The 17,184-nt window shown below is 35.9% G+C and overlaps 1 protein-coding gene and 1 long non-coding RNA gene across 3 annotated transcripts in view; one reads left to right on the top strand and one right to left on the bottom strand.

The window, feature by feature from the left end:
• smarca2 (SWI/SNF related BAF chromatin remodeling complex subunit ATPase 2) overlaps positions 1-4,855 on the bottom strand; it is a 54,308-nt gene extending 49,453 nt beyond the window's left edge. Inside the window, exons 1-3 of one of the 2 annotated variants that reach the window (XM_077231553.1) lie at positions 4,733-4,855; positions 2,698-2,937; positions 2,385-2,514 (exon numbers count right to left, since the gene is read on the bottom strand). In XM_077231553.1, coding sequence (XP_077087668.1) covers positions 2,385-2,514; positions 2,698-2,922 — 355 coding nt within the window. In that variant the 5' untranslated portion in view covers positions 2,923-2,937; positions 4,733-4,855. The remainder of the gene's footprint in view (positions 1-2,384; positions 2,515-2,697; positions 2,938-4,732) is intronic. The other variant, XM_077231552.1, reaches the window with a different exon arrangement.
• Positions 3,843-16,919, top strand: LOC143739235 (uncharacterized). The gene is made up of 3 exons (XR_013204154.1): positions 3,843-3,908; positions 15,244-15,353; positions 16,445-16,919. It is a non-coding gene; the product is annotated as an uncharacterized LOC143739235 (long non-coding RNA).
• The last annotated feature ends 265 nt before the right edge of the window (positions 16,920-17,184 follow it).

Genomic DNA, 17,184 nt, shown 5'->3' with positions numbered 1-17,184 from the left:
TTTTAAGGTTAGTTGTTCCTCTAAAGAACAAATTGTTTGCATTTTCGGACGACGCATAGGTTCGACAGTAAGTACAGTGCATGAACTGTTCGACGGGAAGGTAGGCTAACCATTCCCTCGTTTTCCCTTCGTCATCAATGCGCCACTTGTTCGAAAAGTACCTTCACTTTTTATTTACTTCGCCCTCAACAGGTTGTACATTCATATACTGCTGACTCCGCGGCGGGCCTCTTAACACCGGGTATATGTTGCCACATTTTTTTAATTTTCCTTTCATCTGTACCTCAGCTCAGCTATAGCCTAAGTGTCACGGTACGTTCAGTGCCGTGTCCGTGCGCTGTGTCCGTGACGCACAGCGCTGAAAACCAATCAAATTAGTTACTCGACAAAAGTGCATTATTTTTACTTAGCAACAGCATTCTTTGACAAAAGATGTCCAATCCGTTACAAGGAATGTTTTAAATAGTAACCAATAAAAATATCTTTTACAATTCACCCGCCACTGTGGCTGGTATACAAGGCAAAGTCACCCGCCACTTTGAAAAAGTACCAGCCATTGGCTGGTGTCGGGTGCTAATTTCCCACCCTGCTTGAGAGCCCTGATGAAGAACCTGTTGCTATCCACCGATCCATGTTGTGGTTCTAACGGCACGCACTTGAACGTCACGGCCGAGCGCCACTAGCCTATTTTAGTAAACACGAAATAACTTGACAATTTAATTTAAATTTTATATCAATATAGGCCTACGTATTCTTTTACTTTTTATTTTTTATGGGAATTTCCTGGTAAAATCAAGGTAAAAAAAAATATTATTTTATATTTTATTTTGCCTTTCCACTGACCACTTGCAGTACCCGGACAGACCACTAGTGGTCCGCGGACCACAGTTTGAGAATTGCTGCTCTACAAAAACACCACTGGATATTGCGGCAATGGAAAGAAGGGGATCTTCACAGCGTTCTATTCAGATTTGATGGCTTCTGTTCTATGGACTGCTACTGCAGTATGAATGAGTGAAGGAATGAGTTTTGACTTTGAACAGAAGCCTTTGATGACAAATTCAATTGACGTTTCAAAAAATTAATTGTTGAAAAATGACAACTGAATCTAAATGACAACTGAATAAATGTTTTGTGGATAAAACGGTGTTTGTTTTACTTAATTGATTAATGTCACTTAAAAGAAGGTTAATAGACAGTTTTAACTCCTATTTTATAATTATATGGTGAGTGTTTTATCAAACATAAATATATTTTCATTTAAACAGCAAAAACATTTGCTGTCAAATTATTATAAAAATAAAAATACTTTAGTTCGTATGTACTTTAAATGAAAGTACAAAACTAGTGTGACTTTAATAGTGTCAGGAGACATTTTTATCTTTAAAATAATAATTGAATTTGTTTTTTAATGATTGATCAACTATAAGCCCTAAAAAAACAAAGTCGTGGTGGTGATGACGTCATGTAACCCGCGCCATAAAGAAGGTTTTTAAGGTAATGTACTTTTGAATGTATTCTCAATATCATTATTGCAATTTTTACAGTGAAAGAAAGGTATTTGGTCTTGTATAATTATTTGTTGGCCAATAGTGATTAAGTTTATGGCTCGCTTTTATGCGAATCAGGAAGGTTTTGCGTCCAATTGTAAAGAACTTTTGGCACGCCCCATTCCTTTCCGACCTTATCGCCCATTGCTCCAGCCTGCAGTTACCCCTACTTGCACTTATCAGCCAATCAAAAAAAAGAAATTGGCTAAAGAAAATAATACAGAGAATAGCCAATCAGAAAATATAGTATCTGGGTAAGATTTAACGCAACAACCAATGAAAAAAAAGCATATCCTGAATTTGTTCACACATGATGCTGCTGCAACATCTTCCGAAAGTTTCACTCTTTGCTGTCACTATTGCCTCTCTTCAAAACTTGAGAGCCCTGCAATCAACCTTTTTGCCCATCAAATTGTAATGAAATTTCAGTAATGTTACCGCATCTTGAGGTTACTATCAACAACTTTTAAACTATACCCATGGCTGTTAATTGCAGAATATTTAATTATGAACATTTAAAGATTAATTTTGAACTGTAAAAGGTACAGATAAAAGAAAAAGATCCCTTGGTAAAGAGAGTAAAGAACAAAGAATCATAGGTATGAGCATATGAGGATACGTAGTGTAACAAAGGCAGCACCAAAGATAAGTGCACAAAAATAAATAAATAAACACTATCGGATAACTGTCTTAATTACCTCTGAGGCCATTCTAGACTTAAATCCTTCAATGGCAGAAGAATAAGAGCCTCTATAATGAACTATAAATAAGGTTAAAATTATAACCGCTGAGTTCTTTCTGCTTTATTAAATTATGGCTTATAAGTAATTGCACCTTGACTGTGTTGATCCATAGGGCTCTGTGGAGGACCCATGCCACTGTGCAGGGATCTCATGCTCACCCCCTTCATCTGGCCATAGTGCATATCGTCTCCCATCCCCTTCTCATGCATTCCCTCCATTGGCTGAACAGAGGCAGGAGATTAGTCATACATACTGCAGGCATACTGGCAACATCAAAAAGACTGTTTGAACCTGCAACAAGTTCTTTTACATTTACATGTACTTATGTTGTTTTTCTGTTTTTGCATTTACTAGACAACAACTGATCTATTCTAATATAATCAGTGTCAAAAGTGATCCTCTACCTTATGCATTGGTTGCATGTCCTGTGAGTACTCTCCAGCCCCTTGGCCCTGCATAGTATGCGGGACGCTTGGGGGCCCTGGGCTGGGGCCCATCATGCTGTGTACAGAGCCAGGAGAGGGGCCGGGTCCAGGGCTGGGGCCTAGGATGGGCCCCGGAGACAGGCCAGCACCTGGTGAGGGGCCAGCATGCGACATCCCAACTGGTGGCTCATTGGGGGTGGACATCTATCAGCTGGGAATCTGGGGGGGGGGAAATGGAGAAAAGCTTGAACCTACTGTATTTTTTACATACATTGTTTGGCATCCAAAATGACAGCGTTTTGCATTTATTAGTACCAAAACAAGAAACTAAGTAATAAAAAAAAAGTGCAAATCAAATATGTTTTTATGAAAAGGGTGGTTTGTTCAAAGTCCCTGTAAATTGCTAATTGGCTTAATATAAATAAACTATATATAAATGTGGCAAGTTGCTACATTGTTTTTCAAAGCTAGTTAGGCTAATTAATATAATTATCAAATGGAATAAACGCAAATGGAAGAACTGTTTATTGTAATTAATATATGGAACTATGCATACCATTTTTTGTCTTTTATCATAAACAAAAAATAGCAATAAGCCAAGAGAGGCTGTGCATTACAGTTTCTTGTGGCTTATTGCATCATTAAATAACCTATAATCATAATACTGAGGAAATGTTTGCAGTAGTATTATGATATTTCAGGGTCCACACTTTTTGACTAATGAAGTTTCATGGTTTGTATTTGTTTATTTAATTTCCTTCCCTGGAAAACAGCATTTTGAAAATTCCTGATTTTTACAGGTTTTCCATGACAGTGGGAACACTGATACTTGCTATATGACTTAGTATCGAATTGAACTGCCCACACCATTACATTTATATTCTAATATTGATTTATTATAATTATTATTATTAACTCGCCCGCTCAAATAAAGGAAACTTACATTATTAAATAAGTTACATTATTTTTCATATCTTGCTTTATCATTATTATTGTTGTTATTATTAATAATAATAATAACAATCTCATAAATGAAACATAGAGAGAGGGTTAAAATAGAGTTCTTCCAGCGTTATTTGCATAACAATGCTAACAACATCCCGCGCTGGTCTTGGACACGCCCCCCACGAGCAGGGCTTCAGTTCGGAAAATGAAGAGGATGGATGGATCATAAGACGCCAATAATGACGGTAAGAGGGTAAGGGAATGCATAAGGTGAGATAATGATACACTTGTATCATGTAAAGGCACGTTAACATTAAATTACACACTCTATTTAAAATTACATTAAGTATTTATGTAATTGTCTGTGTACGCTGTCGCGTATCTATGAACGGTTAGAGTTCATTCACACAAAAAATCCAAAATGGAAGAACTAGGCATAAACAATTAACCTGTTGTTGAGTGCACAAATGCGCTCATTCAGGCCTATCTTTAATGTCCATAGCATAATCGCGAAAACTTAAAAAAAAAGAAGAAAAAAAAGCAACTATTAATTAGTAGTCAGTGTAACCCGGCCGCAATATTATAAGCAACAAGCTTATTTTAAAAAAGGATCGCTTCAATGAATAATTATATAGCATATAGCCCGGTTCAGGGTTGTCATTTGGAGAGTTGCTCTGATCGGATCATGGCTTCCTCGACCTGCTGTCATAACTGTCTCCCCCTCACGCCATTGCAGTTTCCAGAAATCTCAAACTTTCTGGGACCTTCCCATCACAGCGCACTACCAATGCACATTTATAGCAGATTTTCAGCTGGCATTACAAACATGTTTTGCATTATTAGAGGAGCCGTTTATTCACCTGCTTTTATGTTGTCAAAGTTAAAAAGCAAGTTCGCAGCCCCCCTGTCTAATATAATCGAGCAGCGGCTCGCTAACCGTCTTTACAGTACAGTTATATTAGCATGCTAGCCCGCTACATTTTTTCAGCAAAAAATGGCAAAAACGCTCCCCACTGACGTATATGAATCAGTATAAATGTCCAAGCAAATAGTATTTAAACCCAATTACCTTCTGCGAGGTAAACAACACAATAAAACGTCTAACACATTATTTCAGCTTCAGAAATATGACTGCCATATGTTGGTTCCCTCCCCCTTCTGTTTGCTGACAAGTTGAAGTTCGTGTTTTTTAGTGTTTTGTCATTTCTGATTCGTTGAGAGCACAGGAAATATAGTCGTCTCTGTCATGTGATTGGTTGAGGAAGACATCGATCATTTCGTGATATATTTGGGGGCGGGGCCTTTCATGTACACTTTCACTTCACAGGGCCGAACGTACTGGAACTTTCGCATGTCCGCCAGGGCGTTTGGGGACACGTTTCAAATCACGCTTTCACACATTGTATTCACGACTGTTGTTGTCCACAAGTATCTGTGGGAAGAGTGAAGTTTTTTTTTTCCTGATAGTAGCCTACACTACGGATGAGTTTGGAACACGGTTCCATACACTGCATGCATTGGTTGCATAAGCATGTTGTTGTTTGCTGAATAATGCATTTTATTTAAAAACAAGTGCGATAAATGATAATGTATAGGCTATCATACTTAAATTAGAGGTAACAATAATTAACTATTTTTGGACCGAAATTAATAATTAATAACTCAGGAAGCTGCACTGTGAAAAAAAATGCTACCTTAAACATCTAAGTTGATTGTACTTAAAAATATAAGTAATTTAATCTTAAATTACATTAAACAGACTTTAAACAATGAGTTGAATCTTGTATAACTGAAACTACTATTTTGATGAAGCAATGTAAAAACATATGTTGTCATAACTTGTTGATCATATAATTTTTTATAGTGTGTTACACCGACACCATCAAGGGACAAGTTGTCACTCAATCAAGTTATTATTATTATTATTATTATTATTTATTTATTTTATTGTGTTTTTTTTAAAATAGAGGTATGCCTAGACTGTGTGTCTATAGGGAAATTAACTTATGACTTATACCCAAATAAATATTCACTGGCGTGATAAAACTGTAGTTTTATAATGTTACCACACGAGGGAGTCAGTGATCAAGATTTCAATAAGGTTCAAGCGCAACACAAGTACAGCTATGAGTCAAGACTCAACAGTCAGTTCATAGTGTTAAGAGGGTAATTCATGTGTTGAAATTATTACATTGCAACTCATTTATAAAAGCAATTAATTAGTGAACTAATTTGCTAACCAGTTTACTAAATTCCATCCTTCATGATGACTGTGGAGTAGTGCACACAAATATGCAAATGAAACTACCTAGTTTTCAGAATTGATGTAATGTCATTAGATAAAGCAACAGTGATATTAAACTGTTGGCATCATCTTAACTAAAATGTCATCTTAATATCAATCTACATTTACATTCATGGAAAATGTTTTTATATAGCATCTTAAAGAAAACTAATTGGTTGTGCTTGTGCAGACAGGAAAGAAGTGAAGAGTTGAGTAAACCTCAAATGTCATTGAATAAGAATACAGTACAGGTACAGATACAAGTGGTGTTGAGTGCTTGAGAGATGAAGGTTAAACCACAATGCTCTCAAAACAACTGTATTAGTATTCCACTGCTGTTTAGTGGGCTGCTTAAGGTTAAGCTTTTCTGAAGCTTTTCATACATTTTTGTCTTCATTTTTTTCAGAACCAATGTTCTAATTGGGAACTTGTTCCAGCATTGAGAGAAAATGGTTGCAAAAGTAATATTGTTGTTTTTTTATAATGGATAAATACATATTTAAATAAAACAATCGGGAAACTACTAATGTTCCATAAAAATAAAAAAACAAGCAACAAAGATAAGCCAAGATAGACAATTTTCTAAAAAAAAAAATGTCAATTTGGCTCTCAGTTGAGCCTGAGGGACTTATGCAAATCAGTTTGCATTCTATTGTTCTGAATGGAAATAGTTTATATCTTTAATGGAGAATTTGTGTTTGTTTGTTTGTTTTTGAAAGTTGATTTACTGTATAACGTAAATGCCAATGAGTCAAGAAGGTTGTATTGTTTACAAGCTGAAAATTATAACCGTATCTTAAAGTTTGCAGAGGAGCACTTCTAAACAGATTTAAGTTATATAATTAAATAAACATTCTAATCTGGAATCCTTCACAATTATAAAAATGTCAAGCTTAAACTGATCTATTGAAAACATGGGGGGGAGGGGTACATCTAAGTTTAGTTGTAATTAGGCTAGATTCTTTGTTTTAATTTAAATAACTGCTTCTTAAATTAATTAAAATATCTCAAATGTACTGAAATGATACATTTGTCCTTTGGCTGGTAATCATGTATTTACAAATTGTAACAGCAGCCCTGACAAAACGAAATTTGGGTTTCAGTGTAACCTTATCGCCCGTCAGCTTTCTTTGACACCTGGCTGATGCTATCAGGTGAGATAGGCATGTTGTTGAATGTGACCTCAGTGTTGGAATGACAGATTGTATTCTTGTGGTTGTTTCTCTTATCAAGTCAATACTAACCGCATGGTAAAATAAATGACTTTTTGTCACACAGGTGTAGATTTTACGTCCAGCGTTCACACCGAGAAAGCACAGAATATGATTCAGGGTTTTTTAACGACACACTAAATTTAGAGGGGGAAAAAAACAAGAGAAAAAAATGTAAATAAGTAAAGTTATATTTTTCCACATGTTTTAAAACATATGCTGCAGATATGCAGGTTGTTTTTTGTCTGTATTTGTAATTCTTGTGGTTATCACCTTTTAATATAACAGATAAATAACCAATCACAAAGAATATAAAATGTAATGTACAATAATTTGATGTTTTTAGGGAAATACAATTGTTATACAGTGATAGTCGACAAAGCATTTTAGCCCATTACGGATACTATGAACTTTCCATTAATATTGTTGCATTTCCTCAATTCTGATCAGCAAAAGTCAGAATCAGTCTAATGAATCTTGTTGTTCTGCAAGGCCCAAACTAAAGGTTGTATTTGAATAGCCTTTGACAAGTAAACAAAGTATATGGTTTTGGTTCTGTCTCTGCTTCCTTTCCTCAGTAATCCTTTATTTTCTTGCCATTTTCAAAAAAGGATGTGTGCAAGGTTCCTGAATGTAAATTCATCCAAATAAAGCCTCCAAATAACCTGAATGGTTAGTGCCACCACTTCAGATTCACTGGCCAGGAAAGGCCAGACCAGCGTTCATTTGACAAGGAAAATGACAGTGGACAGTGGTTTCAAAATCAATTTGCCTTAAAACCATGACCTCCTCAGACTGCCAGTGCCCACCATGAAATTTGCCCACTGATCCAATTGTGGCGTGCGCAGTCGCCTAACCTGTACTTATCCTATAGTCCAGTCAGGTGATCTGTCACTATTCAGATTTGAATTAGTCAAATAGGTTAAATAACACTTAGCAGCTTAATGCCAAGGGATTAGATCTCAAACATACCTTTAAACTACCAGTTCAAATGAGCACAACAATAGGCTTTTAGCTTTATGGAAATGTGGCTTATAATAACAATCCCATGTACATCACAAAAGGTCCAAGTGTTTTAACAAATGTGATGTATTCACAAAAAGACAATTTTAGCTCTTGTGGGCGTCAAATGAACACATCGGTTATTACAGTCGCCACGCCAGTATCGGCATTCACGCTCTGTATTTGCACAGTGGCCACAGCTATATATATATATATATAGTATATCATAGACTGGAGTGGCTTTCATAGGCTACTTTGGCTAATTGCCTGTGTTTTCCAGGTGTGACCCAACCAAAGGCACGTTATATTTAGTTTTACATGTGACATCTGTTGCGAGGGCTTGTTTGTTTTGTACGTGGTGCTGCTGGTATTCTGAGCGTCCCAGGTGGATAACTTTCCTTATTAAGCCTTTCGTATTTAAATGAAGCCACACGGCAGGGGTTTGTCGCGAGCCATTACACTTGTGAAATCTTGTGTTATTGACACCCATATGCCTAAAACAAATATCAGTTATGGAGGATACTTATATACTCGTGTCATGTTTCAATGAACAACACTCGCTGGTTCTAGGCTCTATTGTTTTCTGGGTATAAGCTGTGCCCTAATGGACCTAATGCAGCAAATTTTTTTTATCATCCACAGACACTATATATGTCTATTCTTGTGAAAATAAAAATCTGTCAAGCACCTCTAAATCTGACTTCTCCAATGTAAGTAGTGTCCATTTTGTCCATAATAAACGGTTTCTTAAAGATCCCTCTTGGCCAATTTGCTACATCTCTCCCTTTTTATCCCGTACATTCTGGCCAATGTTTATTTGCTCCTCTGTCATCCCATTCAAAAATGTAACTCAGCCAGATTTAGCAGCAGGTGTGGGACACCTTCCATCACTTGACCCTTTAATTTCGCCGCAGCGCTGCTCGGTTTGCAAAGCCCGGACTTTTTAACAGGCTCTTGGGACCAGCATCTGATAAAGAGCAGTGCTGGAAATCTTTTTCCAAGATGGTGCTAGATTCCAGAGGGGTCACGATGGAGGCTGGGGGGAAGGAAGCGCTGTCAGTGAGGCTTCTTTGTAGTTGCCTTTGTTGCAGGTGTTCTGCCACTCACTATTATCCTCTGCTGTCTATTCATCATCTTTACCTGCGTGACATTGGCTAAACTAAGACACATTACTATCGGGATTGAGACTCTGCACTAAAACTTAACTCTTAACATGTTGGCTGGGTTTAATAGGACTGAGAATCAGAGAGCTTTGGCCTACACTCAGGTTTAAAGTGATTGTCTGATAGTCAAACATCTGCAAGAGTGAAGTCTGATCCGATGAGCAAAAGTTAATACATTCAAACTTGTAGGAAACCTTTGGTTCAACCAAAAATGAAGTTTCTGTCATTATTTACTCACCTTAATGTAATTTCAAAACCTGAATGATTTTTTTTATTGAGTAGAACATAAAAGAAGATATTTTAAAAACATGTCTGTATTTATATTATTTTGTACAATGGAAGTCAATGGTCATCAAAACTGGTTGGTTACCAACATTTTTTAAAATATCTTATGTGTTTCACAGAAGAAAGGAAAACATGCAGATATGGAATGACATGAGGGTGAGTAAATGATGATGGAATTTTGGGTGAACTATCATTTAAACTTTTAAAAGCTGTGATCAAGACTGTGACAAAGTGGTCACAAAATAATTTTAACAATAATGAATTATTAACAATAATTTTAAATCTATGTAGTTGACATTAGAAAAAAAACATTGTGTTTTTTCCATATGCGGATGTGTCATATATCAACTAGTGTCTATTGCATGCAACAACAAACACAGCATGAGCAGTGATGTCCGTTTCACAAACAAATAACTCTTTGTGTAACCGTTTTTAATACGTTTATCAAAAACTATAAGTACTGATCTTGCTTGTGTTTGTTTCAATCAAACTCGGAGGGGAAAAAATAGAAATATTTAGCAAAAATTGGTATATGTTTAACATGGTTCAGTTGTAATGATGAATCGTTTGTAATGGAAACTTTGGGATGGCAACATTTTGGAACCACAATATTTTAAAAAACATATAATCTTATTTTAAAACGGAATGATATAGCACAAATACATGTATTCAATGCCTTCAATGCAAACATCAAATAAAAACTAAATTGCTTTTGAGCATCTGCTTTTATTGAGTGAATCTGTAATTTATCTACTAAAAAAGTATTGACTTCTAAATGTTTATTTTTTTGGTAGTTATTATTTTCTAGTATTTTTCTTTAGTCTGGAGTCCTGAAAAGAGACTGTTGGTTTCTCTGTCTTGCTTCAAATGAAGATGAGCCTGGCGATTTAACCTCACAATGTGTTTTTAACTTGTCACACTGAATACTTTCAACTCTTGAGAGATGATGTCAGCAAAATACCTGACTACCACCAACGACCGAACCAGCATCTGGGATTAGTTAGAGCTACTTTATTCTCGCACCCTCAGTGTCAAGTGTGTGTGTATGTGTGAACTGGGGAGACAGTAAACGTTAAAATGTCAGCAGACTCAGCACACACGCTATAGAAATTAAAAGATAAAGATCTGTGTAATATCTTTATGAACATCTGCAGTGTCCGCACTTGCAGACACATATGTACAAAAGCAATTACACCTCCTGTCCGGCCCTCTGAGGACTTCTGCTGGATTAAGATATTGTTTTCAGAGAGTAAGACAGCACAGGACTGGTCAGTGTCTTTGGCCGTTCTGAACCATGAAATGAATACAGGCCGTAGAGGAGGAGTTTCATGCATTAGCTAGTCATATCAGTGGAGATCTCAGGTTTTCAAAACACTTTGGGATGACATGAAGCTTGTGGTATGTGAGAAACTGTTTTGGCCTGACTTTCTATCTTAATTTGTCAGTCTCATATTCTCAGGAGCCAAACGCTGACTCCAGCGGCCATAACGGAGTCTGTTGAATCATCAAGGCACCAAATGGATGCCAGAAAACGACAATTAATAAACGATTGCGCCCTGGTGACAAGTAAACCAAAACCTCTCTGAAAGGAAGATGACAGAATGCAGATCTGTCGTATCACAGACAACTTGAGCTAGTCTGCCTTTTTCATGCCACATACAGTAAACATTGACCTTTTCCCTCTTTCATGCTATGCCTGAGCACACAAGCTCTGTGCTCATTGGTATGCAATGGGTTTATCTGACAGGCATGCTTTGTCAAACACATGTGATCTGATACAATGTCCCTGGGCTTAGTTCATTTTAGTGGTAATGAAAGATTAGTCTCACGTAATTGCCTCTCAATTGACTGTAGACATAACAGTGCTTGTCTTTTTCTGACAGAAGCTCAGATGCCATATGAAGGTGCAGTGAATAAGTTAAGTGTTTACCCCTCTAAATTCACGGTTCAGGTATTCTGCTCAGCTTTGTTGAGCTGCCAGTGGCAGAATGACAGCTGCCCCATCTGTAATTAATTTCTGATTCCTATGTACATACACACCATTTCGTACGTCCCTGCCCTCTCACGTTAGCATTCAGAAGGCAAATCTTTGTTTTCATTTTTCAGCACTGGAAACACAATGAGGGTTTTTTTGTTGTACAGGACGGGTGTGTATGTAACTTTTTCACCTTATTTTATGCTCGTGATGACTTGTTGCAAGAAGAGAAGTCCTCAGGTGAATGGCATTTGACATAAGGCCTTAGCAAACACTCACCTGCAACAACTAGTTGGGTAGGTTGGGGTAAGAACCCCCCACCACACACACACACACACACACCACCACCTTCATTTTTTTCTCCTGTCCATAGATGACACAAAATCATCTCATCTCAGCACTTTTGATAAATGGCTTTGCTATTTTTTTTAATTTTGTCATTTCATCTGAATATCAACATTTGTGAGATTTAGTCAGTCAAAACTTTAACTGATCTCATTTTTTGTCTCTGGAAAATAGTGATCTATGATATTATATTATGTTGAATATCAAAGTTTTTTGTGTCTTCTTGTTAATGTGGTATTTGTGTGGAGTAAAAGTATTATTATAAGCACAGAAGGCCCCGAGTGGCATGTTGTTACTAGTGTTATTATTTTAAAATGCTTTACTTGCTCTAATTAACGGGATTATTATTTAATATTTCCATGAATTAGATTTACATTTCAGACATCTTTGCTTTCATTAAAACCTAAAGTTTAAGTTCTGTAAAAGTTACCAGGGGGGCTTCTTACCCATAGGGGCCATATTACCCCTCTTTTAATATTTGATATTCTGTGCTAACAACTAGCAAATGTTTCAATTTATTTCCTACAATAACACATTGGCTGATGCATCATATTCCAGAACATGCTAAAATTATATCTTAATGTTACAATTTAAAAATAAATCCTTGTTCTTAAGGAGGCATCTTCCCCCATCCTATCTTATATGATAGAGGCTTTTTTTCATCACTCATTCAGGATAAAGTTTAGTATGATCTTCGATATCACTTTATATTAAGTTACAACACAACATGTTGTGCATTTGCATCATCAACGGTTGTCAACCCAACTAACAAAAGTATGTTTTTCTTAGAACATTTTGCTAAGGTTCCAATTAGGTTATGAAAATTTGTATTTCTGAATAATGGTCAAGATGTGTAAAAAAAACTTAGTTATGTGAATGTTAGAGAAAACATTGTGGGAATGTTTTGTTTTATCATTTTGCAGACAAGGAAACTACTTTTGAATGTTCTCTGAACATTCAGAAACAGTTAATTAAAACATAAAACATCCAACTAAAATGGGAAAAATAATGTTCCATGAACAATGTATAAATAAAATCCTTGTGCTAACATCTAGACTATATAAGGCTTGATTATTTAAGGTGTCCCTTTTACAATCTTCCACTTCTCTTCAGGTTTTTAAATTGTTGCTTAAGACTTATCCTTTTAAAATGGCTAATGGGCTGGAGTAAATGCTGTATAATTTACTATGTGTGAATTTTTATTGTTGGGTAAATTTGCAATTTGTTTATTTTGTTATTTGTCTTATGTATCTATTTTACTTTTGTGCAGCACTTTGGTCAACTCTGTCATGATTAATTGTGCTATATAAATCAATGAAAATAAACTAGACTATAGGGTTAGGATTAGGGCTTGGTTTAGGGTTAGTTACAATGTAATCAGAGTTATAACGTGTAACATTCCCTGTATGCTGCAGTCTTTCTCAACTAATGAAAGTGCAAGTACAAATCATTTACATTCATAAAGCAGTGCTGTTACCTTTAATTAATCTCTTCTTTAAACATAAAAATGCTTAGCATTAGTACTCATGCCATGGGGTCAGAGTTTTTTTGTTTTTTTTTTGTTCACAATTTTTTTTCTTATTGTCCATCAGTTTTGTGTCAATAAATCAAACAGATGAATGTTCTACTGTAAATCTGTAAGATAAACAGTATTTCCTGGGCAGCTGCCCCTCGATGGAAACTGACGGTAAAAGGTGACACCTGGTTTTAATTAAACACGTAGTCCGTTCCCCAACTTGTGCAAAATAATAAAATCGCTCTGGCACAAAAAGTAATCATATACTCTTCATCATAAATGCATGGCAGCTCCTGGGGTCAGGCATGGTGCACTATGGCTATCTCTGTAAGAAAAGGGTTTACTAAAGGCCAATGCATTGGCAAGTAAAAAAAAAAAAAAAAAGATGACATCCACTCATATGTGACACATAGAATTAATTTCAATAAATGAAGATAATGCAGACTGTTTTCATTTGTATACACGTTTACGACACATCACGGCTGAGCACATTTTCAAGTAGGATCGGCCCAAGTATAATATTTGTAACAACCCGCACTGGATCAGCAAGTTGTTTCTATGCTGGCTATATATAGCGTTAAGTGCTGGTAGGCTATTCAGTTCATTGTGAATTTTTTTTTTTTTTTTTTTTACAAAAAAATAAAAAGAGAATTATGTGCTGGCTAGTGCCAACCTGTCCACCCTTCACAAAAGAAAGTGTTTCCATGCTGTTGAAACAACAACACCCTCTTGAAACAAATTCGGCATATGACTGATATGAGTGATTTGTGTTTCTCAATGGAAGGTGTTGCAAAGTTAATACTTTCTCTACCGCATTCTGCTGATTGACAGACTTGAATAGAGTTCACATTCTGTGCTTCATTTGTTGACCTAAATACAAGCTGTGGGTACACCTGTGTAGTTTATCATTAGTGTTTCATCTACTGGATCTAAAATATGTTTATTTGCGGTTGGTTGCTTAAATAAATAATATAATAATGGGGTATTTTGAATGTTTAGAGATTTTAAATTCTTTGTTACTATTAGATTGAAATGTACTTGTACCTTGTACTTGTACTTGTACCTTGTATTTGAAACACACTGAAAACATATTTTACAGTAAAAACTGTATTCACAGTGTTTTGCATAATAGTGTAAATAGTTAGTGTTGATCTCATATGTCGGATCATATGCATCACTGAATAATTTAGGTTGATGTTGAATACTGTTTTTGACTATAAAACTTGTCAATTTAGATATTACCATTTTTGCAATGCATATGTCGCAATATTATAGTTTATATCTATAGGGCTTGTTGAGTGCTTGTTATCATTGACACAAATAGATCAGCATCAACAATCAGCATGCAACTATTTATTTAATATATAGTTATCATGCAATTGCAATAAATTATTGAACTTCCACAGTAATATTTACTGTAGGAAAACAAGCAATATAAAAAACAGCAATATACTGTAAATTTACACTACATATATGTACAGTGTTAAAATCACTTTTTATAGAGCAAAAAAAAGTCTTGTTGCACTATCATTAATGAAAGTAAGCATTAGTAAAGAATATTATCAGTATCACATTTAGTAACAGTGTATTTCTGTGTATTTAGTATTTTAATTATCTTTTGAAATTGTAAACTGTGATTGAGGACATCAAGACAAAAAGCAACCTTTTTCTTTGCATAAGATTGTTTTAAACGGTCGCCTAACATGCTGGTCAAGGTCAAATCCACAGTCACAAACTGAACACTGTGTACCCCCATCCTGCTCAAACTGATTATCTTTTCCTCTCCTTTTACCAAGCAGCAACATCCCCTCACAGCAAGATCTCAAGTGTCCAAACTCCAAACAGTCCTTGTGAGCTTTTATCCTGCCTTTCAATGGCCGTGGCGCTCTACAAGTCTCAACTTCACCTGGTAAGTGTGCACAAACACAGAGAGAAACTTCCCCCGATTGTCTGATAACCACAGATCTGCTCTCTACAGATGTCTGATTCATAGTTTACGCTGTCAAGATTTTATCATTAATCATATTGGCCCTGTCACACACATTGTTTTTATTTCCCATCTGAGTCACAAGTTATCACAGACATTAAATTTAGGGTTGCGCTGACTTGTTGTTTCCCAATCACTGATCCAAGTTATTCTTTTACAATGTTTGGTTACAATTTATTTGGTTCCACTTTATATTCTTTAACTTAACTACTATGTAACATTTAAATTAATGATTTGATACAATGCACTTATTGTGTTCAATACATAGATGTTTTTACATTGTATTTAAAAAAACAAACAAACCTGTAATTACAGCTGTAATTGATCTCTGTAATTACATCTACAGTTGTGCTCAGAATTATTGGCACCCCTGGTAGATATGATCAAAGATGGCTGTAAAAATAAATCTGCATTGTTTATCCTTTTGATCTTTCATTAAAAAAATTAGCAAAACTCCAACATTACGGGGGTTGACATTCCATTAAACCGCAGAAGATGGGTTGACTAAATATTATTGTTAAAATAAATATGATTGAAGCTATGGAGTATGAAATGTTACCATGTCAGCGTGGATGGGCCTAAAATGCTAATGCGGAATTGCTAATAAAGACCATCTCAAGAGACATATTGAGCATTAGCACAGTGCTGAAAACGGATGAATGAATGAGTGATCTAGAATGTTTGGGGATCATATACGAGTCAATGCAAGTCCCCTAAGAAATCAAAATCCACTCACTGAAATGAAGGAATCCAATCCAAGAGTGCTTAGACAGGCGCCATTTTTTTCTAAACAGTGATTAAGTTCTATCGAATATCAGCACGGATCTTAAGTGCTTTTATGATGAAAGCTCTCCCGTCTTGATCCTCCTCATATAAACTTGTGAAATTGGATCTTTCAAGTACTTGGGTAACTATTTAGCCTTTGCAAGGTAACCATTAGACAACTCTAACATATGCTGAAACCTCTTTACCTAGTGAAAATCTCCTCTAACTTTTTTTTTTTTGCCCCTCAGGCATCACTCACAAGGTTTCACTGACAGCTACAAAGACTGGAATTTGTGGCCGTTGATCCGGTAGCATAACAGTAATTTTTCGTTCTTTTTTTTAAAGCAATGTCTAAACAAATGTCTTTAAATGGAGTGGTTCTGTAACCCGGGCAGGCCTCATTCGTTCCTAGGGCAACAATTACTCCCCATAGACTTTGCTAATCCTGAAATATGGACCTGTGACTAATGTTGGAATTTAGCAAGAAATCAGCTCTCGTTTCACGAGGCTTTATTGGAATAAAGCATGATGCGGTTTCTGTGATGAATGCGCCCAGGCAAAGTGACTGGGCTGGGCCTCTGCCTCCTTGTCTTTCACTATCACTTTAGTGCTAGTGCTGATTGGAAGTGTCACAGAAGCATGTAACAAGCCTCTTCAGCTCATTTCCAAAGAGATAAGTTGTCATGTCAACGGCAATTCTATACAACGTACCTCTGAGATTTGCTAGATGGGTTTGCTTTTAAAAAAGGCAAGAGTTGTTTTTTGTTTTTTTCAGTATCCTTGAACCTAGGCTACTGTAACTATAACTTAAGCACATGTCGAGTAAAATGTGTATTTTATTTTGTGTTTGAGGAATGAGTTGGCAAACAGGAAAAAAGAAAAGGGCAAAAAATGCTATCGATAACATTCTGTGGGGGAAAAACACATATAAACTATAATAAATAAAATAACAGTAGAATTTTAAGAAAAATATCAATGCACACAATTC

The sequence above is a fragment of the Siphateles boraxobius genome, unplaced genomic scaffold (genome assembly GCF_051911475.1).
Source record: "Siphateles boraxobius isolate OS27281-9 unplaced genomic scaffold, OSU_SipBor_1 16, whole genome shotgun sequence".
Classification (NCBI taxonomy): Eukaryota; Metazoa; Chordata; class Actinopteri; order Cypriniformes; family Leuciscidae; genus Siphateles; species Siphateles boraxobius.
The sequence above is the reverse complement of the archived record's forward strand: the minus strand, read 5'-3'. Positions and strand labels throughout refer to the sequence as shown.